The sequence below is a fragment of the Anabrus simplex genome, chromosome X (genome assembly GCF_040414725.1).
Source record: "Anabrus simplex isolate iqAnaSimp1 chromosome X, ASM4041472v1, whole genome shotgun sequence".
Classification (NCBI taxonomy): domain Eukaryota; kingdom Metazoa; phylum Arthropoda; class Insecta; order Orthoptera; family Tettigoniidae; genus Anabrus; species Anabrus simplex.
This window is the reverse complement of record NC_090279.1, coordinates 182444550-182468329: the sequence shown is the minus strand read 5'-3', so window position 1 is coordinate 182468329 and position 23780 is coordinate 182444550. Positions and strand designations below refer to the sequence as shown.

The window sequence follows — 23780 nt, the reverse complement described above, 5'->3', positions numbered from 1 at the left end:
TAAAGGCAATGAGTAAGATTATATTAATTTGCAGTTCTCTTAGCGCTATCCGAGATGCAAAACAGGGAGGACACCATACGTTGCTTCCCATGTAAGGTAAGCTATTGGGGAAGTTATGTTGGGCCACATTTCCTACGACCAATCACAATCGAGTTCCGGAGTTTCTACTATAACGGCAGGCTCACTCGGCGACTGCCATTCACAGTAGAGATGAAGAGTTTTTATTATAAATACAGGCCCGTTTTCCTAATGCCAGTCACAATGGATCTGGAGAGATTTCATTATAATCGTGAAATGCAGCGCTATCTAACATATCAACAATCGAAACACGCAAATAAGTCACAGGACCAAAGTTGTAGATCTCTCCAAATTGAACTGCAATTTTACTGTCAGTTTTGTGATACGACATTCCGTTTAGCCACCAACTACCTCGAAACGAAGGCCTGCATAGTCATTAAAATACATCCATATTTCGATATTTCGCGGGGCCAAAAGTTATACATTTGAAGAGCTTGGAATATTTATTCAAAGAAAAGAGTGTCCATGTTTCGGGATTAGCACTCGCATACATACGGAGTAATTAAGGAAGAAAGTAATACAGTTAAGGAATTTGAAATTAATAGAAAATAGGATTATATCTGAGGACAGCCGGATAGGACAAATATGTAAATAAAATGTAGATGTATTTGAAAATAAAATGCCCCTCAATAAATTGTACGGTATGAGTTACGGATATAAGAAGGCGGTAACAGAGGAGTAATTTAAGTGCAGAGATCCATAGATGAACAGATAAGAAGATGACTTATGGTATTATTACTTAAGCTTAGAGAGGCAAAGCAGAGGCAAGAAATTAAAGCGGAGAACAGAGGTAGAACAGAAGCGAATACCAGAGAACACCTTACGGTGTGAAATAATGGGTTACATTTCGCGGTACTGTTCAAATATTAACAACGCAATACGTTACTTCCCTGCTGACAAGCAGTCAGAGACGTTGCTATGGTAACCGGTAGGTTCGCTGTCGGTCTGTCCGTCACTCATTGCAGAACATGAGACCCGCAGAAAGTAGTAATTTTCTCCGTCATTTGAAGAGTAAACGAAATTATGAACATAACAAAAGTTGTTTAAAACGAAGGGACGTTTCACGTATCGTCCACGGATTTTACAGAAAATTAAACGGAAGAACACTACTCAGAGGTATTAAATAATATGCATATCAAAACCTTTCCCGGGATGACTATACTCTAAATAAAAAGTTTGGTCAAGATCTATTGAGCCGTTTCGACGTGATGGTAGAACAAACAAACAAACAGACACGAAAAATAAAAACCACAAATACGGTCTTGAGTTGACCTAAAACGTTAAATATCTGAAAAATTGGCAAAACGAACGAAATTACAGACAGCGAACCCCCTACAACTTTATTTCTATAGACTTTGTCATATTCTCCGTCACTGTAATTTTCTCTTTCAGTCAAATAACTCTATGTGAGTGCAAATGTCGCTTACGAAATGTCATCTTGAAAGATTTCCTGTTTTACTGGACAGACTTTCTCCAGTAAAATTTAAAACGATATAATTTTGTCGGCAAATACAAATTTAACTTTTATATCTTTTTCTTAGCTTTAAAGCAAGATGAAATATTTTACTCGCGTTGACGGATATGGGCCTACGTGTGTATTACGTCTTCGGTCGAAATGGATATGGAGTCTGTGCTGAGCGGAAAGATAAACAGATAAACATCGTAGAGGGATGCAAGTTTAGCTTCCACAGGAGAATGAGTAGTGGAGAACAATCGAAATGCCGTATGGCTTTTAGTGCCGGGAGTGTCCTAGGACATGTTCGGCTCGCCAGGTACAGGTCTTTTGATTTGACGCCCGTAGGCGATCTGCGCGTCGTGATGAGGATGAAATGATGATGAAGATGGCCAAACACCGAGCCTCTGTGCCAGAGAAATTACCCAATGATGGTTAAAATTCCCGACCCTGCCGGGAATCGAACCCGGCACCCCTATGACCACAGGCCAGCACGCTAACCATTTAGCCATGGAGGTGGACTGGAGAAGAAAGATCGGCGTTTTCTACAAAATCATGTTGCTAGTAATTTCTGCGAATTATGCACATAAGATGGCAGTTAACCATAGCGGCGATTGGAAATTAGAAGTGTGACGTGGGGGAGGGAGAAAAATGTATAGACACCAATACCGGGGATGTGGGGGTAGACAAAGCAAAGCAAAGTCATCTCCGTACAGGCCATGAAGGCCCTTGAAGGAGTGGAAGGTAAAGGCTTCCACTACCCGTAATCTTGGCACTTGTTGGGGTAGAGTGGTTAGCTCTACGACCGGCCGCCTTTGCCCCCAGGAATTAACCTGGTACTCATTTTTGATGTAGGCTGAGTGAACCGTAGGGTCAGGAGTACCTCCGAAAGTGGAAATCTCGTTTCTAAAATGTTTGGACTTCCTGACTGGGAATCGAACCCACGTCCTTCGGGGGGAAGCGAGCACGCCTTTACCGCTTCGGACAGGCAGCCCCTAGAGCGTAGACAACAAAATTTAAAAATAGCACGAAATGATAAGTCTTTGATGGTCTCTGAGCAAATTTCCACTGAAAATTATAGGTTGACAGTTTGTCAACTTATCGAGGTAATAATAGTGTTTTGAGATTTTGATCCAATATTATACAATAAAACTGTCATCATAGAAGCAATAATTGCACATGTATTACAATTAAATCGAAGTACGGCGCGAATATACAATAAGAAAACCCATTTAGTATTTGACTACACACTAAGAAAGTAAGGGACACTACACAGAACTATACAGACACACTGACTAACGAATGCGCGTGACTAGGGGGTGATTCTTACCTCATTGTGTACGACCCTGGCAAATCAATATCCCAGCTTCCCTTCCTCACAGCACATGCTAGAAGTGTGATTACTATCTGACGGTACAAACATGCACGAAACCCATAGATTGGAGGGGAAATTAGGGGAGGCGATAACTACTGCTGAACTAATGGGAGCGAATTGAAACTTCGTCACCCTAACGTCGTCGCAAGGAGCCGACGTGAACACTTCCGTAGCAACTAGCGCCCCTCAGGCACGCTGTAGCACAAGGACTTGTCCGCATACAAAACTCATTTAGTGCGCAACTAAGTTTTACAAGCTGCTGTGCGAGTTTCCACTACTTGCTGTGGTGCTGAACGAATCAGTTAGCCGCGTCAAATTGCGTTTTATGCGTATTTCCGCTAAGAAATGTTGTAATATTTAAAGAAATTAAAGGAAAGTTATGGTGCCGGGCTGAGTGGCTCAGGCGGTTCAGGCGTTGTCTTCCGGACACTTACTTGGCAGGTTCGATCCTGGCTCAGTCCGGTGGTAGCCTATGTGAAGGTGCTCAAGTAGGTCTGCGTCTTGTCGGTAGATTTACTTGCTCGTAAAAGAACTCCTGCAGGGCAAAATTCCGGCACCTCGGTATCTCCAAAACCGAAAAGTATTTAGTGTGACGTAAATCCAATAAAATTGAAATTATTTGTAAAATAATTAGGTGATAAGAAAACAGGTTTTGTAAAATTTTTGTTTATCATTCCTACATGTAAGTGGCCAAAATGGAATCAAAATGTATTTTTCCCCACAAAGTGGGGTGGGGGGCGACTGCCCTTTTCCCTCCGCCCCCTCCTAAATGGCACACTTATAAACAGAAAGTACGTTCGCACTCTCGTACCAAGAGGAGGAAATTTATGTATAGTACGGTATGGAACACTGCCCCATATCCCGGAACGTACCCGCTGTCTGCCAGCTTGAAGTTACGCACGTCCTTCGAAATCGATTAGCGCCATGTATACTGATTACCTCGGATCCAGTAGAAGTATTTCAGTCGCCTAGACAAAGAACACTGCAGTGTATTCGAAACATCAACAAACTGTACAGAAAATAACAAGACGGTTCCGTCGGGAAGAAGACCTTAATAACTCTATATACCGTGGAAGCTTCCACTAGCGGCGCTAAGAAGCTCGCACCCCCGTCCCCCGCAATAATAAAAATGGGCCCCCCTTTTCCTTACAAGGAAAGTTAGAAGTTCATTTCATATTACAGGGTTGTATATTATTCTAGAGCCCGGATTTTCATGCATTAATAGGTCAGAATGCAAACTTACTGAAGCGAGCAGCAAGTATAGTTTAACTTCACAACGATTATGCTATGGGGTTTGCATAAACGTGAGGGGTAAGGTCCATCAGAACCCCCATAATTTATGTTACTCTTGCTACATTATGGAAGAGCGGGTGGCCGACACTTCCTACTAACCAAATTAGTTTGCAATCTAACCTGTTACTGCATAAAAATCCGGAGTTTAATTGTTACAATGAACAACAATGACGCAAATATAATAATAATAATAATAATAATAATAATAATAATAATAATTAATAAGTACATAATTTAGTTTTCGAAACCTAAGGAATTAAATATGGTACCAACACACACACAGACAAGAAATATATATTCCAACTATAGTAACCAAAACACGCTGACCGTCACAATATTAAGAAATAATCTCGTTCCTGGAACTAAATAATTTTCAACTGAACCGTCAATCGTACGCCTACTTAGCTACAGACTGCTGAGAGTTATAAAGAGGCTCGAATCTTTAGTATTTAGAGTTTAGATAAAGGGGGATGTCTTTGTTATCGCATCTTCGCAGACTACTGGGTTCTCATAACTGGACCCCCTGTGGGTGGGGGCGGTAGAATAACACCCAAGGTATTCCCTGCCTATCGTAAGAGGCGACTAAAAAGGGCACCAAAGGCTCTGAATTTTGGAGCGTGGACTGGCGACCACGGGTCCCTTAGCTGAGTCCTGGCATTGCTTCCACTTACTTGTGCCAGGCTCCTGACTTTCATCTATCCTATACGACCTCCCTTGGTCAACTCTTGTTCTTTCCTGAATCCGACGCCATTAGGTTTCCGAGGCCTAGGGAGTCTAATTTTCAGGCCCTTCGTGCCGTTGTCCTTTGGCAGATACCTTCATTTTTCGAAATGTCGGATACATTCCGTTTTTCCCTATGATTAGTGTTATATAGAGAATGGTTGTCTAGTTGTACTTTCTCTTAAAACAATAATCGCCGCCATCATCACCACTCTCAGAACTGGCTGATTACTTCAAAAGCCGTGTAGATTGTTGTGAGTGGCAGCAAGGGATGGTTATTATTGGAACAGGTTGGGAAACACACTACAGTACTCCTGTTGACGAAAGAAGCTCTGCACTACGACAGCCTAAGTTTGGAATACCTCTCTGTAATACAAATAATGTGCTGTGTGCTCTAGCTTTATCAATTTATAAAATCACTCTTCAGCTACTGAATTAAGAAACAGGCATGGGCCCCTCACAAGCCATGGACCTCCCCGCCCTGCATGGTTGCTTATCGCCGCCATTGCAATCTTCACACCTAAGATGGAATTATCAGATTACGTTTATAGGTTGTAGTATGGAGCGAAGCACTCGATTCGGAAGACGAGTAAGTTGGAGTCCATTGTCGGCTGTCCTAAGAATGGTTTTCTTTGGTTTACCATTTTCACGTCAGGCAAATGCCGGCACAATTTATTTTCATAGATCACAGCCGATACCATCCACCTTCTTTACCCAATTTCATTCATCATAATTCATTTAATTTTTATTAGCTCCTCAAATGGCTTCAGGAAGGGCACCCGGCTGTAAAACATGACATATAAATTCATAACATTTCATCTCCGGCCATCAAGAAATGGGGGTAGAGTGTAGATATACAAGGTTATAGTGTTACCTGATGAACAGCAATTATTATTATTATTATTATTATTATTATTATTATTATTATTATTATTATTATTATTATTATTACATCCATTTAGGAAGGCTCGGCTTATGCCGGTAACATAATGGGCTGACTCGGCCTAAGAAAGGAGTCACCCTCTTGCTTATGAAACTATAGGTGCATATATTTACAAATATTTACAACAGAAATAATTACAAAATATACATTTATGCAATAAATATGCTCAGATGATGTTGCTAAACAACTTTTTATCTCCCCATTTTGGGAATCTGTTCTTCGGTATTACTGGAACTGCGGCCTGGATCTTCATGTTGTTTGATGTAACTCAAAGGAAAAGTCATTCCTAGAAACTTTCTCACAATGTGGCAGGTGCTCAGGACTGCGGCTTTCTGTAGTTCTACGTACGTGTGATGATGCAGGTTTAATGCGCCAAGAGAGCTGTGTAAGCTTCTCGGAATAACAACAGTATATTGGAATTGTGATGACCGATTCTAGTTTCCACAGGCGTTATATTTCTGTTACCAGTTCTGTGTATTTTGTTAGCAGATGGAGGTGTTTGGACAAGCAATTTCTATAATTATATATATATATATATATATATATATATATATATTATATATCGCCCTACTAAGGAGCACGTTAATTCAGCTGTCTTCTCTGGGCTTTGATCTTTGCCCAATGTTCCTTCATTCCTTTGCGGTGTTGTTCTTGTTCTTTCCTCCGCCCACGTCTTCCTCCTCTCCAACTTTGGCCTTTCTTGAAAATCCTGGTTTTAGTTTTCTCCTAAATGGGTTGCGTTCTTGGTTATCGCCATAAGCGATCCCCATCTCCTGTAGGTCCCATTCCACCTCCTTGAACTAAGTTGTCTGTGAGCTTGCATCCGGGAGATAGTGGGTTCAAATCACACTGACGCCAGCCCTGAAGGTAGTTTTCCGTGGTTTCCTATTTTCATACCAGGAAAATGCTGGAATTGTACCTTAGTTAAGGCCACGACCGCTTCCTTCCCACTCCTAGCCCTTTCCTATCCCATCGTTGCCATAATACCTATCTCTGTCGGTGCAACAAACAGCCAATTGTAAAAAAAAAAAATAAAAAAAAAATGAAAAACCAAGTTGGCTGGGTTCTCTTATCTTTAAAATGGGTAAAGATCTGGTTCGATAATGGTGTTGGTTTCATTCTTAGCAAGTGTCCATAAAATGCAACTCTCGCATCAGAGATCGTCTGGGCATGAGTATACAGCTCATGGTTATGCTGATATCTATCTTCACCTTTGTCTTTAATTGAGCCATGAATTTTCCTTGAGATCTTTCTTTCTTTCTTTCTTTCTTTCTTGCTTACCGGGCGAGTTGGCCGTGTGGTCAGGGGCACGCGGCTTTGAGCTTGCATCCGGGAGATAGTGGGTTCGAATCCCACTGTCGGCAGCCCTGAAGATGGTTTTCCGTGGTTTCCCATTTTTCACACCAGGCAAATGCTGGGGCTGTACCTTAATTAAGGCCACGGCCACTTCCTTCCATGTCCTAGGCCTTTCCTGTCCCATCGTCGCCATAAGACCTATCTGTGTCGGTGCGACGTAAAGCAACTAGTGAAAAAATATTTCTTTCTTTCTTTCTTTCTTTCTTTCTTTCTTTCTTTCTTTCTTTAATTTCCAAGTTTTCTATGAACCCTTTTTTATTCATATCAAGGCATACCGCTACATACGAAGCCTCTGGTCTTATGACAGTCTGAGTTCTGCATTAAAGGATATGGACTTTTTGTTGTAAACATCTTATTATTATTATTATTATTATTATTATTATTATTATGATATTTCATTATATATAATTCACAATTTTATAATTGGGTTTATGAGCTTCTTCGGTACAATGCACATAGAAGAAGTACTATTTGGTACATACGCACATATGCTTCATACATATCGGTATATACTTAACATTGCTGACAAATAGACTTGACAGATATTTATGAGATATTTACTACATACAAACGGCCAAAATTATTAGTGGACGATTCTCATTAGTCCTCTGTGTATGGTGAATGGTTCATGCCAATAAACTTTCTTACGCATCCGGGAGATAGTAGGTTCGAATCCCACTATCGGCAGCCCTGAAGATGGTTTTCCGTGGTTTCCCATTTTCACACCAGGCAAATTCTGGGGCTGTACCTTAATTAAGGCCACGGTCGCTTCCTTCCAACTCCTAGGCCTTTCCTATCCCATCGTCGCCATAAGACCTATCTGTGTCGGTGCGACGTAAAGCCCCTAGCAAAAAAAAACAACTTTCTTACTATATGGCAAGTGGCCAGGATTGCTGCTTCTTGTAATTCTCTGTAAGTGAGAGGGTGGAGATTAAGGGATTCAATGCTCCTGTGTAGTGTCTTTGGTATAATACCATCACATGTAATCACTACTGGAAGTATGGTAACATTGTTGAGTTTCCACATGGTTTTTATCTCTGTGGCCAGATCTGTGTATTTTGAAATCTTCTCTGTATGTGTTGATTGAAGACTGTGAGCATTAGGGCATGCTATGTCAATTATGAAGCAGATTTTCTTGTTTTTATCTACAAAAGTTATATCTGGTCTATTGCAGGTAATAGTTTTATCAGTGATTATACTTCTATCCCAGTAAATTTTGTAATTTTTCACTTTCCAAGACTGATTGGGGTTTGTACTTCCAATATGCTGTGGGACAATGGACTATTATTATTATTATTATTATTATTATTATTATTATTATTATTATTATTATTATTATTATTATTATTATTATTATTATTATTATTATTATTATTATTATTATTATTATTATTATAGCTGAGACTGAATCAAGGTGCAGCAAAGCCAATGCAGTGAGCTCACAGCTGGGATCAACAGTATCCTGTAAGAAGTAAATCAGCTTCCGGACGAAACTATCTTTACACTGTGTACGGGAGTGAAAGCTGGGTGGGCTCAGGGTATTTTGTTCAGAAGTTAGAAGTAATAGGCCGGTAAAAACAGGTAGCAACAGTGGCAGTAGGGTACTCGGAATGAGGAGATAATGGCTAAGGTAGGAATGTACTTGAATGAATGAAGGAAGCGAAACGCAAAAACGGCTTCTCACCAGTGTTCCCTCAGTCTCCTGGAAACCGCGGAACTTTTGGACAAGTTGTCTAAGTATATTTCTGTCCATGATAATATTCTCCCGGAACCCTACATTCCTCAAGTCCAACCTCACATCTGGAAACCATTTCAGCCCTGTATTCTTCTTCCTGAAGAATTCAAAGATTCTCTTCTTTAGTTAGTCACTGTCCATCCTCAACAGTCCATAGAACTGTGACCTTTCTTCCTTATGATTCAACCACTCCTTCTGTCCTTCTGTTCTTTGATACAATTCTTTGTTAGATCTGAGTATCCTCATTCCATTTTTGACGTTAGGACCTAGAACTCTTCTTGACATTTTTCTTTCTCTTTTCCGTATATCTTCAAGCCCACCTTTTCTAATAATATCCATCCATTATTAGGGACTATTATTATTATTATTATTATTATTATTATTATTATTATTATTATTATTATTATTATTATTATTATTGTACCGGGCGGTACACCTCCACGCCGTTAGTTCAAATATTGCGCCAATTTAAACTCCTCTACAGGAGAAGTTTGGAACCTTGAAAACTGAACTAATTGTACTATTTCTTAAAAGATGTCGCTACGGTAAATGGTGTAATTTTGAAATTTTCTGAACTGTGTCTATTCCGACGTGTTTTTGTTTACTATATAGCAAGAAGTGTGGACGTCCTCTTCTAGATGTTACTGCCTAAGAACTATAATTATGCACCCTACTGCGAAGTGAAGGAACTGTTTGTTGAAGAAATTTGGTATTCATAAGTTTGTTCTTTGTTAAATTTCTTTCATTCATTTTTTGGGTTGGCAGTATAACCCTTCTCTTTCCGCCAGTTTTGATTTTAACCAATTAGTAATTTCTGTAATTAATTTTCCTCCAATCATAGCTTTCTTCCTCAGGTTTCCATGTGTAATTCCTAGTCTACCAATAAAGTTGAAGGGGTGTGTCTATTCATTCTTGAAAGGTCTCGAATTTTCCACGAGCGTATAAAAACTGCTGATTTTCTTGTCTCCGGGCCACTTCAGTAACATCTCTCTTAGTGTGGAATATGTAGCAGGGGGCGGGAAGCGCCTCTTTCTTCAAGCGGCAGTTCATCTACAAGGTAATGGCCTGTTAACATCTTTATTTCTTGCTAGCTGAGCAGTTTAAGTCTCGGGGAGGGTTCGAAACCTTTAGTATGTAACCTACCTTCTTAAAATGTAAATTCTTTTCTGTCTATCTATAATTTACAAATCTGTAAAGCGGGGATAGAGAGTGCTTCACCCTCTCGAACTCCCCTTCATTTTGAATTTGAGGTGACTATGTTTTCGTAACCGTTTTCCTTTTCCGTCTTAAAGTCTTAAACTTATTTGCCGACTAGTCACCTCCATAGATTGGGATTAGCCCCTGTATCATCGGCCTAGCGCCACATAGGTTTTTTGACAAAAACTTGGTGTAGGAGTGCAAGTTATCGCCTCCATTCTATTTTTGCATTATGGGCCAGTAACTTAACCTGATGTTTTGTTTTCTTCATGTGAAGGCCCTGTAGGTTGGGTACAAGATACCCCTGTTTCACTGTATGTGTGCCTTGAGGGCAGTTAGGAGTGAAGTTAGTTGTGGCCTTTGATAGGCTTGTAAAATTGAGAGCAGGACTGCTCTTTCCTAATTTGATCTCTGCGTGCCTGTAGGATGCTTAACATTGTAATTAGGGGCAAGTGCTCCTTGGAATGATGGGGTTTTCTGCTCCTTTGTTCATTTGGTAACTGGGTAAAGTTGAGCTATTCGCTCAAAGGTTGTGAGTGTGGGGCTCGAAGCCCAAAACTTGGTAAAAAAAACCCTGACGGGAAAAATCATTTTGTACCTGACTTTCATTGTTATTTCACCTAGTGGAAATTGTTGAATGTTGTTATCTGTTATTTGTTGATTTTGAAGAGAAAATATAACCTTTGTTAAAGTTTTAAATTAACTTTAATTCTGTAGTTGAGACCTATTCCAGCCCGCACCTTCTTTCACCTCTAACTACCACGGATAACTCCGTAACAATTATTATTATTATTATTATTATTATTATTATTATTATTATTATTATTATTATTATTATAATATACATGCGTTCTTGCCGTCGGTTTCTTTCTTGGGCGCAAACTTGTGGGTGTTGAACTTTTGTCTGTATGAAGTCCTTGTGGTTTCCAGTGGGTCAAGATCGATTTCTGCGACAACTTTTTGGGTGTCTATTAGCCAGCCCACTTTGGTTTGTCGTGTTCCATTGGTAACGAAACATATTATTTTGGTCAGTCGTGAGTCATCTATTCGTGCTAAATGCCCGTAGAATTTCATACTTCTTTTGCAGGCAAGGGAAGTGAATCGCTTAGTCAATGAATAGAGTTCATGATCATCATCAGCATTATTATTATTATTATTTTTATTATTATTATTATTAGTCATGTCGTATACTTCTGGCTTTGATATCTGCCTAGTAATTTCGCATGCGTTCTCGGTGTCCTTCTTTCCTCTCCTGTGTCCATGACTTTGCTGTTTTTAATTCTGACTTCTCCCAGAACACTTCTGAATGTCATTATGTGTGATTCCCACTTCTTCAAGGTCTCTATACACCTCAATGAACCAAGCCCCTTTGGTTTTCTTCTGCTGAAAGAAGGTAATGATGCGGTTGGTCAGCCTTGTTGGGCGTATTCGTGTCACATGTCCATAAAATGTACTTTCTCTTTTCCGGATCTTCTCTACGTGGGTGTATAGCCGTATTGTCTTTGACGGGACCTAAAATCTTTCTAAATATCTCCCTTTCTTTGGCCTCCATTTTCTCGATCGGGCCTTTTTGTTCATTGCAAGACATTCTGAAGCTTATAATAAATAAAAATAATAATAATCGTATGGCCTCAGCTACCGTGTGCAGACATTTCAATTTGACGTCATCTGGCTGTCTGCTCGTCAATTTCGACGTTCCGTTTTACTCTAGGCCCCCACTAGATGGCAGACAGAGTAAACCGAAACTCTCTTGGGCGTCTATGGCTGAGATTTAATGAATTTTGTCGAGTAAACACCAAATGTGTCACCAGAGATCTTTTACATGCCGACATCGTACGACATGGAGTGTCGAATGGACTTTTTTCCGCCCTTCAAAAATCCGACTACCTCTGCCGGGTTTGAACCCGCTATCTTGGGATCCGGAGGCCGACACTCTACCGCTGATCCACTTCTGGACGGATGACACTGTAATAATGCCTCAGCTTTATTTTGTCTTTTGTTGTAGATGCCCTTGGTTATCATTATTGTTATTATTATTGAATCATAAGGAAATCTGATAGGGGGCTCACATTTTTCTTCCCATTGGGGACCATAAAGCATGAAATTTTAATAGATGAAGCTGTGATTCAAATAGGTGGAGTAGTTTGGCTAGAAGAGGTGATAGATAACATGATTAGATATAGGCTATTAAAGTCCGTCCAAACATTGCGCACGAGTTAATGGCAGACCTTTGCTGCATGATTGCGCAGTTCTACTACTTATGTAATTTTAGAAGTCCGCCTCTGTGGTGTAGTGGTTAGCGTGATTAGCTGCCACCCCCGGAGGCCCGGGTTCGATTCCCGGCTCTGCCACGAAATTTGAAAAGTGGTACGAGGGCTGGAACGGGGTCCACTCAGCCTCGGGAGGTCAACTGAGTAGAGGTGGGTTCGATTCCCACCTCAGCCATCCTGGAAGTGGTTTCCCACTTCTCCTCCAGGCGAATGCCGGGATGGTACCTAACTTAAGGCCACGGCCGCTTCCTTCCCTCTTCCTTGCCTATCCCTTCCGATCTTCCCATCCCTCCACAAGGCCCCTGTTCAGCATAGCAGGTGAGGCCGCCTGGGCGAGGTACTGGTCATACTCCCCAGTTGTATCCCCCGACCAGGAGTCTGAAGCTCCAGGACACTACCCTTGAGGCGGTAGAGGTGGGATCCCTCGCTAAGTCCGAGGGAAAAACCGAACCTGGAGGGTAAACAGATGATGATGATGATGATGATGATGTAATTTTAGAAGTGGCGCCAGACGACAGAGTGTGTATTACATCTACTTACGTTGCATTCAGTGGCGTATGCTGGGATCAAAACGTGGGCTACCACATGATTCGTTTAATGAGTGTGTATTCTTCAGCGTTTTGAAGAAGCCTGTTGTGTTATGAAGGCTGCTTCACAAGCTACTGCCCTGGCCTCCGCTACTGCCAATGCTCAACCCCTGGTCAGTGGAGACCGTACCCTAAGGTTTAGCATATTAAAGTCCGGCCTTGTGGCTAAATGGATAGAATGCTTCCCTTTGATCCAATGGCCCCGGTTAATATTTCAGAATCAACACCCTCATACTGTTAATTCCCCTAGCTTGGGGACTGGGTGTTTATGATGTCTTCGCTATCTTCATTGGGTCACCACCAAGCCTATACAGATGTCATGCACCATTTATTATTATTATTATTATTATTATTATTATTATTATTATTATTATCATCATCATCATCTGTTTACCCTCCAGGTTCGGTTTTTCCCTCGGACTTAGCGAGGGATCCCACCTCTACCGCCTCAAGGGCAGTGTCCTGGAGCTTCAGACTCTTGGTCGGGGGATACAACGGGGGAGTATGACCAGTACCTCGTCCAGGCGGCCTCACCTGCTATGCTGAACAGGGGCCTTGTGGAGGGATGGGAAGATTGGAAGGGATAGGCAAGGAAGAGGGAAGGAAGCGGCCATGGCCTTAAGTTAGGTACCATCCCGGCATTCGCCTGGAGGAGAAGTGGGAAACCACGGAAAACCACTTCCAGGATGGCTGAGGTGGGAATCGAACCCATCTCTACTCAGTTGACCTCCCGAGGCTGAGTGGACCCCGTTCCAGCCCTCGTACCACTTTTCAAATTTCGTGGCAGAGCCGGGAATCGAACCCGGGCCTCCGGGGGTGGCAGCTAATCACGCTAACCACTACACCACAGAGGCAGACAAGGTTAAAATCCCCGACCCGGCCGGGAATCGAACCCGGGACCCTCTGAACCGAAGGCCAGTACGCTGACCGTTCAGCCAACGAGTCGATTATTATTATTATCATCATCAAATAAAAATGTTGAATTTTACAGCGGTCGTACCCATCGTTCACTGGTTAATTAGCTTCCTCGGGAGATCAGTGATGGTGTCCGACCCAAGATCACGGGTTCGATTTCAGCCAACAAAACAGAACACGATACCTGAAAGATTGCATTTCATTTTAGCAGATCTACCAATAAAACGAAAACGATATTGCTCCTATAACAGCAGCCCTCCAGTGTCTTCCTACAAGAATGTAGAAGGAAACGGGAGTGAAATACCAGCACTCTGTTATCTATATAATTAAGTCAGAAGTATGAGGTGAGGAAGTATACAGGGTGAAGCGAAATTCGCGCACTCGGGCGTCGCAGCGCGACTCCTCACATGCCACCAATAAAAAATGTCTCTCACGAAACTTCGTCCTGCGAGTATATCCGGCAGAAAAAGGACGTTAGAGTGGCAATCTGGCAACGCTGTAACCACATGTAGGGTAACTACCTCTGTCAGAACATGTCAGTCATGCTGTACAGTTGGTGCAATGGGTAGAGTTTTGATAGCATGCACGGGGTCGAGGGGTCGATCCTGGGTTGAGGCGTATGTTTTTTCTTTCGTAAATGTAGTCCAGGTGATATGGTATCTGGCATCTTAATCGTCAACAGAGAATAAATTCACGCCCACGACTTGGAAAAGGCGTCTTTCAAAGCTGACCAATGAAAACGACTGTTCGTCCATCTCTAGGATCGTAGTATGTAAGTGCAACTGGTTTCTAGACGACCCGTTGCAATCTCTGTTGACGATTAAGATGCCAGATACCATACCACCTGGACTACATTTACGAAAGAAAAAACATTCGCCTGAACCCAGGATCGACCGCTCGACCTCCTGCATGCTAACCCAAAACGCTATCCACTGCACCAAATGTACAGCGCGACTGAAATATGCTGACAGAGATAATTACCCTACATGTGGTTACAGGGTTGCCAGATTTCCACTCTTCAACGTCCTTTTTCTGCCGGATATACTCGCAGGACGAACTTTTGTGAGATACATTTTTTTATTGCTGGCATGTAAGGAGTCGCGCTGCGACGCCCGAGTGCGCGAATTTCGCTTCACCCTGTATACGATGAGTAACGCATGGGTCATAGTTGGCAGTGGCGATCTGACGGACCGAAGCCTAGTACACCTATCCCCCTGATCCCCGCTCTTATTTGATATACAACAACAAGCCGCGTGTGGTGGGTTGAGAGGAGAGGGTCGAGAGTCTAGGCTGCAATATACTATCAGTTTCCGATGCCTTGTTCTCAGAAATACTGAGACGTTTTTTCCTCACTGCTGTTGTAAATGGAGCAATGTCTCAGATGCTTACATTATAATGTGTTTTAGACTTCCATCATTCCCAATTGAGGTTTGGGTTTCACTGATAGCCTTGGTAGCCCTCAGTATACGCAACTGGTTGCATTACATGATATCACTTGGGAATTATTCACGTATTCCATAAACATGATCGTGAAACAGAATATACACATAGTATTTGGACGTAGAGGTAAAGCAAAGCAAAGTCATCTCCACCGAGCTCGATAGCTGCAGTCGCTGGGGTGTGGCCAGTATCCAATAATCGGGAGATAGTGGGTGCGAGTCCCACTGTCGGCAGCCCTGAAGATGGTTTTCCGTGGTTTCCCACTTAACACCAGGCAAATGCCGGGGCTGTACATTAATTAAGGCCACGGCCGCTTCCTTCCAATCCCATCGTCGCCGTAAGACATACGTACTGTGTCGGTGCGACGTAAAGCAAATTGAAAAAAAAAAAAAAAGTCATCTCCGTACAGGGAAGAAGGCTCTTGGAGGGGTGGAAGGTACAGGCTTCCACTATCCGTACCCTCTGTTCTAGATTTGTGAACTCTGTGCCCGGCTACCTTTGTTCTAGCTACAGGTCTTCCGAGTTGACGCCCACAGGCGACATTTGCATCTGTGAAGATGGGAAACCGCCTAGAGTGGAATCTAAGGTTAAAGACGGCACACACACACCCAGTTTATGAGCCAGAGGAATTCATCTATAAAGATTAAAACCCCGACCTTCTCGGAAATCGATCCCGGGACTCATAAAACCACTTAGCTACAGAGCCGAGCGAAGAATTCGTATTATCGTCCGTGGGTGATGCAGGTCGGTTCAGGCACACCACCGATAGAGGAGAGCTGCATGCATCTTCCCAACAATTTTTTTTAACTAGTTGATTTACGTGGCACTGACACAGATAGGTCTTATGACGATGATTGAATAGGAAAGGGATAGCAGTAGGAAGGAAGCGGCCGTGGCCTTAATTAAGGTACAGCCCCAACATTTGCCTGGTGTAAAAATAGGAACCAACAGAAAACCATCTTCAGGGCTGCCGACAGTGGGGTTCAAACCCACTATGTTCCGAATGCCAGGTGACAGCTGCGCGCCCCTAACCGCATGGCCAACTCGCTCGGCAAGAAGCAATATTCCAGCTCTTCTATAATATTAAATTTCTGGCAGTATCGGGAATCGAACCCGATTCTCGGAGGACGGTAATAGTGCTAACCGTTACACTACTTCAGTGAATAATAATAATAATAATAATAATAATAATAATAATTGTACCTTCTCCGTCCGGTTGAACTGCGCGCCTTCTAGAAGGCCATCTGTGCTATGAATCCCGAACTAATGTAACTGAAGATACTTCGACCTTCAACCAATAGATGTCTCTACTATCGGCCTATGTGCCCCCTCTGACGGGATTAAGGACAATTAATTCTGAAGGGAATTTCAGTTTCTTTAAGGTGACAAACCTTAAGTTTTTTAGATGTTTTAAGTGTATCAATGTTGTCAACACTCCTACGGCTTCCTTAAGTTATTAACCAATCAGGAATATTGTGTATATTTCTCTACCCAATGAAAATTTAGGGTGTGTACAGGCATTCTTCCTATCTCAAGAGAGTTCTGGAATCTTCCCCTCTGAGATGCTATAAATCTGGGCGCTTTAGGGCCATATTGTTATCTTTATCGCTCCATTCTAGTGAGTGCGGCGTAATTAGGAGGCAAGGGCAAGGCCCAACTACTTAAGGTAAAGGCAGAAATTTCTTAACATGTGATAGCTTCAGGCAGATAACTTGAGGGGAAGGTTTCAAACTTCTTTTATTGATGTAAAGTTATAAAGCCATTGTTTAAATGTAAATTTTCGGCAAGTCTGAGGACTCTGTTCTAAGCCCTGCTGGAAAACATGTAAATTAAGGGAACAAAGAATGTTTTCCCTCTGTTGATTCCCATTTAACTTGGTTTGGGTGACTAAATTTTTCTAAATCTCTAAATTCTTAACATATTTTTGGTATTTAATATATTTCTCGTTTAGTCGCCCCTCGCCTTGGCCTCTGCAACTTCGGGCCATTAAGCCCATTTAGGGTTTTAAGAGTTTTTCTAAAAGAAGTGCAAGCGTTTCGCCTCCTAGCCTTTTGTCCATGGTTGTTCGAGTTAAACTTTTTATTTTAAATTTAAGGCCATTTAAAATGGGTACTCATTGCCCCTATTTATTTTTGGTAATTGTTTATAGACGAGTATGTAAAAGACTGTTAAGCAAAACTGACTGTAAATACCGTTTTAAAATTGGTTAGGCATAATTTTTTAAGAAGCTAGTGCCTCTTCGAGGCTGGACTACAGTAATCTTTCGCAGCTATACTCCGTTTTAGCAGATTTTGGCTCTGTCTGGTGGTTATGCGCTGAAGCATAGACATCCAACCAATCCCAAGCTGCCATTCATATCGATTTATATCGGCAGAGCACGATCTCGAAACCTAGTTGCCAACTCTAATATTTCCATTCGCCACGTGGTTAACCTATCTCTCTCAGCGTGTATGGTATTCGGTACGGTTCGCGATCTTTTGCATTTTCCTTCAATATTTACAGTAGTGTGTTTTTCATATTGTTGGAGGGTTCCAGTGACTCTGAGATCAGTAGAGTGTTCCCTTTGTAGGCCATCACCTCTTTTCTGTCCCAGCCATTAGCCGTTAGTGATGCGTTATTTCCTCATTCTCTTTTATTGTTAATAATATATTCTCTTTTAGTGCCAGATATTGTTGGAAAGTGTAGTTCTTGTGAATTTGTTTTCAATCCATATTCATTCGTTTTTCTGAGTACTGTATTACAATTTACAAGGGCTGTTTACCGCGGTCATATTGCATCAGCTGTTCTCGCAAGCGTAGCGTGCTGGCAACAGAGGGAAGGTGATGCTCATTTGTTTTGCGAAACTTCATTTTAGAAGTAAGGCCGTGCGGAGTATAAGTCTCTTAGAATAAAAATGAGCGAAGCAATGATGCTCTGATAAAAGTGTACAGATTCAGAGAGATTACGCTCATTCCACGTATATTATTGTGTCGATAATTTTTTCTATTGTACCTGATTTTTGGACTTGTAGTCCTCTGTTGTTATCAGAGCTGGCGAGCTCATTGTTAACTGTTATTTGTTGTTGTTTGTTTAGGTTTTCTAATTACCAAATTTTTAACTTATGCTCAGGTCATTTCCTTGTCCGTCCATTCACCCTGACACCTTCTTATACCTCTGCGTTCCATGAAATCTCAGAAATAATAATAATAATAATAAGAAGAAGAAGAAGAAGAAAAATCGCTTTCGAGATGCGTCTGTATGGAATTTCGAATCAACAGGTTCAGAATGGTATCTGGCCGCATTTGTGATACTGCCATAATCAACATTTATGCACCACCAGGATTTTCATCTATCCTGTCTGACCTCCCTTGGTCAACAATTGTTCTTTTCCGACCCCAACGTTATTACATTACGGAGTATAGGGAGTCTCATTTTCACGACCTTCGTGGTCCGTGTTAAACGCAAGACGTTCTTTCAGCAAAATATACTTCCTCACTTGTATAGTATAAATCAGAATAAAATCCTCGCCGGGGATTTAAATTGTATTCAGCAAATAGGAGATTCGACGAAGCAAAATTCTGTTGCGAAACTTAAATGATCTTATAACCTCCCTCAAGCTTATTAATATTGTGGAAAAGCCGAACGTTTCCCTTCTTGACTATACTTACATATTCACTAAAACTCTTACTCACGCATTGACTGCATGTATGTTCCACAAACACTCGCTCAACCTAGGAATCACCGGGCGAGTTGGCTGTGTGGTTAGGGGCACGCGGCTGTAAGCTTGCATCCGGAAGATAGTGGATTCAAGCCCCACCGTCCGCAGCTCTGAAGATGGTTTTCTGTGGTTTCCCACTTTCACACCACGTAAATGCTGGGACTGTACCCTAATTAAGGCCACGGCCGCTTTCTTCCCATTCCTATACCTTTCCTGTCCCATCGTCGCCATAAGAACTATCTGTGTCGGTGCGACGTAAAGCAAATTGAAAAAAAAGTTTTGCTAATCATGCAGTCGTATGCACAATTACTTATTTATCTACTTATTTATTTATTTATTTATTTATTTATTTATTTATTTATTTATTTATTTATTTATTTATTTATTTATTTATTTATTTACTGATTGATTCATTTTTTATTTTCCTAATTATTTACTCATTTATTAATTTATTTACTTACTTATCTATTATTTATTTATTGATTTATCTATCTATTTATGTATTTAATTTCATTTATTTATTTATTCATTTATTTATTTATTTATTTTGCTGGTGGTTTAACGTCGTACTAACACATCGAAGGTTTTCGGCAACGAAGGGCTAAGAAGGTAAAGATAGCGGTCATGGCCTTAATTAGGGTACAGCCTCAGCATTTATCTGCTGGGAAAATGGGAAACCACGGAAAACCATCTTCAGGGCTGCCGACGGTGGGATTCGAACAGACCATCTCCCGAAACGCGTGGTACAAAAAACTATCCACATATAGTCTACTATATAGGCATGCCTGAGTGGCTGAGACGGTTTAGGCGCTGGCCTTTTGTCCCCAATTTGGCAGGTTCGATCCTGGGCCCCATGGGCACTTAACTTGGGAGCGCGGATGGGCGACCACGACTTTAGTTGAGTACTCGCATTGTTTCCACTTTTTTTTTTGTCAGACGCCTCATTTTCATCTATCCTGTCTGACCTCCCTTGGTCAACAATTGTTCTTTTCCGACCCCGACGTTATTACATTACGGAGTATAGGGAGTCTCATTTTCACGACCTTCGTGGCCCTTGTCTTTCTTTGGTCGATACCTTCAAAGTGTTGGATCCCTTCAATTTTTCCGCCTGATTAATATTAAGAGAGAATAGTTGCCAAGTTGTACTTCTTCGTAAAACAATAATCACTACCACCACAACCGTTAGATCCTGGCTCAGTCCGGTGATATTTGAAGATGTTCAACTACGTCAGCCTCGTGTCCGTAGATTTACTGGCACGTAAAATAACTCCTGCGGTACTAAATTCCGCCACCTCGGCCGTCTCCGAAAAACGTGAAAGTAGTTAGTGGGACGTAAGCCAATATAATAATAATAATAATAATAATAATAATAATAATAATAATAATAATAATAATAATAATAATAATAATAATAATAATAATACAATAATATTATTATTATTACAATAATTATTACAATAATTACAATGATTTCTCAAAAATACTTCTGTCAAAACAACGCCAGGAACTTGAATTGCAATTATTGGGATATAGGAACTTGATTATTATTAGTTAACCGCTCATAAATACTGAAAGATCGAGGGTGTGAAATATAAATTACGGACACTGCCTTCTCAGAACTACAAATGATCGAAATACAAGAATAAGCTGATATGTTTTCTTGATACACTACACTGCAATATTTGAACACGAAGAGCGACAATAATCAATAACAATACAACGACTGTTAAATATTTCGCCAGTGAAATGCTGTATATTCTGTTGAAATTCTTTCTTTAAACAAAATTTACAACAGTATCGCGTTATGTAAAGAAGAAGTAGTTATTACCTTCGTGATAGGTGGAACAGTTGAACTGCTATTTGAAATATCCTGTCAATTGCCTGCACTAGTATAACCGCTGCCGAAGTTACGACTCTTTTTTATCCCGTCTTTGTAAGTATTTTATCAACAAACCTGCTGATATTTTAATAATAATATTAAAAAGAAAGAGATATTTATTCTTTCACGCAGTCCTTTTTGCTAGTTGCTTTACGTCGCACCGACACAGATAGGTCTTATGGCGACGATGGGACAGGGAAGGGCCAGGAGTGGGAAGGAAACGGCCGTGGCCTTAATTAAGGTACAGCCCCAGCATTTGCCTGATGTGAAAATGGGAAACCACGGAAAACCATTTTCAGGGCTGCCGACAGTGGGGTTCGAACTTACTACCTCCCGAATACTGGATACTGGCCGCACTTAAGCGACTGCAGCTATCGAGCTCGGTCACGCAGTCCTAAATTACAGCTTGTAATCTAGCGAACGTTTACGGAACTGCTCAGTGTGAAAATTGTAAATAAATACCACTAATCGCAATTACAACAAACACTAAACACCAATATTTGTCGAACTAAATGTATCACACACAAAATTTGCTAATTTTTTTACAACTATTAACTACTTTATCACTAAGATAATACAGAGCTCTTGGAAGTGCCACCCACTCGCTAGCGCATCCAACAATGGAAATTTCGATAACTCGAAATAAAATTTATCTACGTACGTGTTTCGAGATATCGAGGTTCGACTGTATATTTATATGAGATGAAATTCGTATTTTACTATAGTTTGAAAATTTAAACGTGCTGACACAACTTTTAAATTTTGAATAATTACTTAAATATGTACAAAATTGTTACATTTCGCACATAATCTGTAAAAGCATGTAAAATTAATGAAAATATGTAAAACGAAACACAGGTACAACCATATCAGAATCATAATTCGCTGACATTCTCCAATTTCAGTTATTTACAACGATAGGAATGGAATACATAACTACATGGGAAGCCTGGCCCTTTTAATGACTGACAGATGAAATTAAATTATACTGGATATGGTAAATGTTAGCCGCACTATCTTGAAACTTCTTATCGCCCGAGCACTACCAGTAACTCAATTTTACCGATTTGATCGATAGAGTATTTCCGCAATAAATTATTTCATTTTAAAATTGTAATCCCCACTCACCTCTATCTTGTCTGCTCTCCGAGCCACAGCTACGACATTAACTCCGTGGTCTTGTAACTGATAGGCTACAGCTGCTCCTATACCAGCACTAGCTCCTGTCACTAAAGCTACACGACCCGACCAACGCTCCATGTTGTCTGCCTGTTAGGAACTTGCTGTGTGAGAGGCAGAGCTCCTTTATATTCTCACAGGCAAGCCAAGGTTGGCGAGATAAACAATACTTGAGAGCTGTAAGATGACAGTGCAGTTTATAAAGTGATGTTGCGAACGTAAAAGTACTCGTTGTTATGTAACTTGTGTTGAGATCACCGCCGTCTCAATCTCTATAAACTGCCTGCTCTGTGCCGCGAGAATTGCGTTTACAGCGACATTGCAGATGGCAGCACTTACCGCACCCTGAACACATGTTGGTTAAATGAGAGTTCGTTCGTAACACAAATATAAAATTAAAAATTTTTCTCAACATGTTACTAACTGAGAATATAATGCACATATAGAAACTAACATTTCACCTTTGACCTTTGTTTAAGATACAGGAACGTAAAATATGTAAAATCTTACCAGTTACAGTAGATAAATTATTATCATCCCACTGGTTCATGGTACATAAAAATTTCAGAATTTTCTCGACACGAGTAAAGATTAACGAAGCAACTTTTCAGTCCTTTTTACATTGTTATTTACCAGCGGTAGACGCACACTTTTTTCTATCACTATTTCGCTAAGCCTTTGTTCATGACCAGATTTCAGGATACGTTTCAGTGGCGTATACTGAGGGCTACCAAGTCTATCAGTGAAGCCCAAACCTCAGTTGAGAATGATGGAAGTCTAAAGCACATTATAATGTTAGCATCTGACACATTGTTCCATTTACTGAACTTGAGAGCAGTGAGAATAAACGTTGCTCGTATTTCTGAGAGCTAGGCATCGGAGACTGATATTGCAGCCCAGACTCTCGTCTTCTCCCATCGACTCGTCCCTGCGCCTTGCTTCTGTATATCGGATAAGAGCGGTGTGTGTCCTACAAAACACCCATAAATACATTTTATTCGGCCGGGTTAACGCACCCAGCCGACGTAACAAAGCAAATAGGCCTGACACCAAGAGGAAGTCGGCCTCCCCTATAATGTACACCTGCATTGCCTATGATGCTGATCTAGCGATTCCGGTTTAAGACATCCTGAAGGAACTCCGTTCGACCGGCGCCAACCAGAATGAAGGCGGCGCACCCACAAGAAATGTACTTCCATATTACCCTCACTAAAGGACTAATCCGAAGACAGCAGTATCATATAGGAGAGGCACCAGCGAAGCTATTCGCCCAGCTAGTGGAAGAACAGCAACCCATTGCCTTTAGTAAATCCCCAGAAATCTTATCAATTCCAGCTGCTTTTCTAGTTTTCAACTTTTCTATCTTCCTGTAAATGTCATTGTTATCATAGGTAAATTTTAATACTTCTTTATTATTACTAATCTCCCCTATCTGGACATTATCCTTGTAACCAACAATCTTTACATACTGCTGACTGACTACCTCCCCTATCTGGACATTATCCTTGTAACCAACAATCTTTACATACTGCTGACTGACTACTTCTGCATTTTGTAGATCCTTGCACACACACTCCCCTTGTTCATTAATGATTCGTGGAATGACCTTCTTTGAAACTGTTTTTGCTTTAAAGTACCTATACATACCCTTCCATTTTTCACT

The 23780-nt window shown here is 41.1% G+C and overlaps 1 protein-coding gene across 1 annotated transcript in view; it reads right to left on the bottom strand.

The window, feature by feature from the left end:
* LOC136885930 (farnesol dehydrogenase) overlaps positions 1-22248 on the bottom strand; it is a 44622-nt gene extending 22374 nt beyond the window's left edge. The window contains exon 1 of the mRNA XM_067158629.2: positions 22067-22248. Coding sequence (XP_067014730.2) covers positions 22067-22198 — 132 coding nt within the window. The 5' untranslated portion in view covers positions 22199-22248. The remainder of the gene's footprint in view (positions 1-22066) is intronic.
* Positions 22249-23780: the final 1532 nt, after the last annotated feature.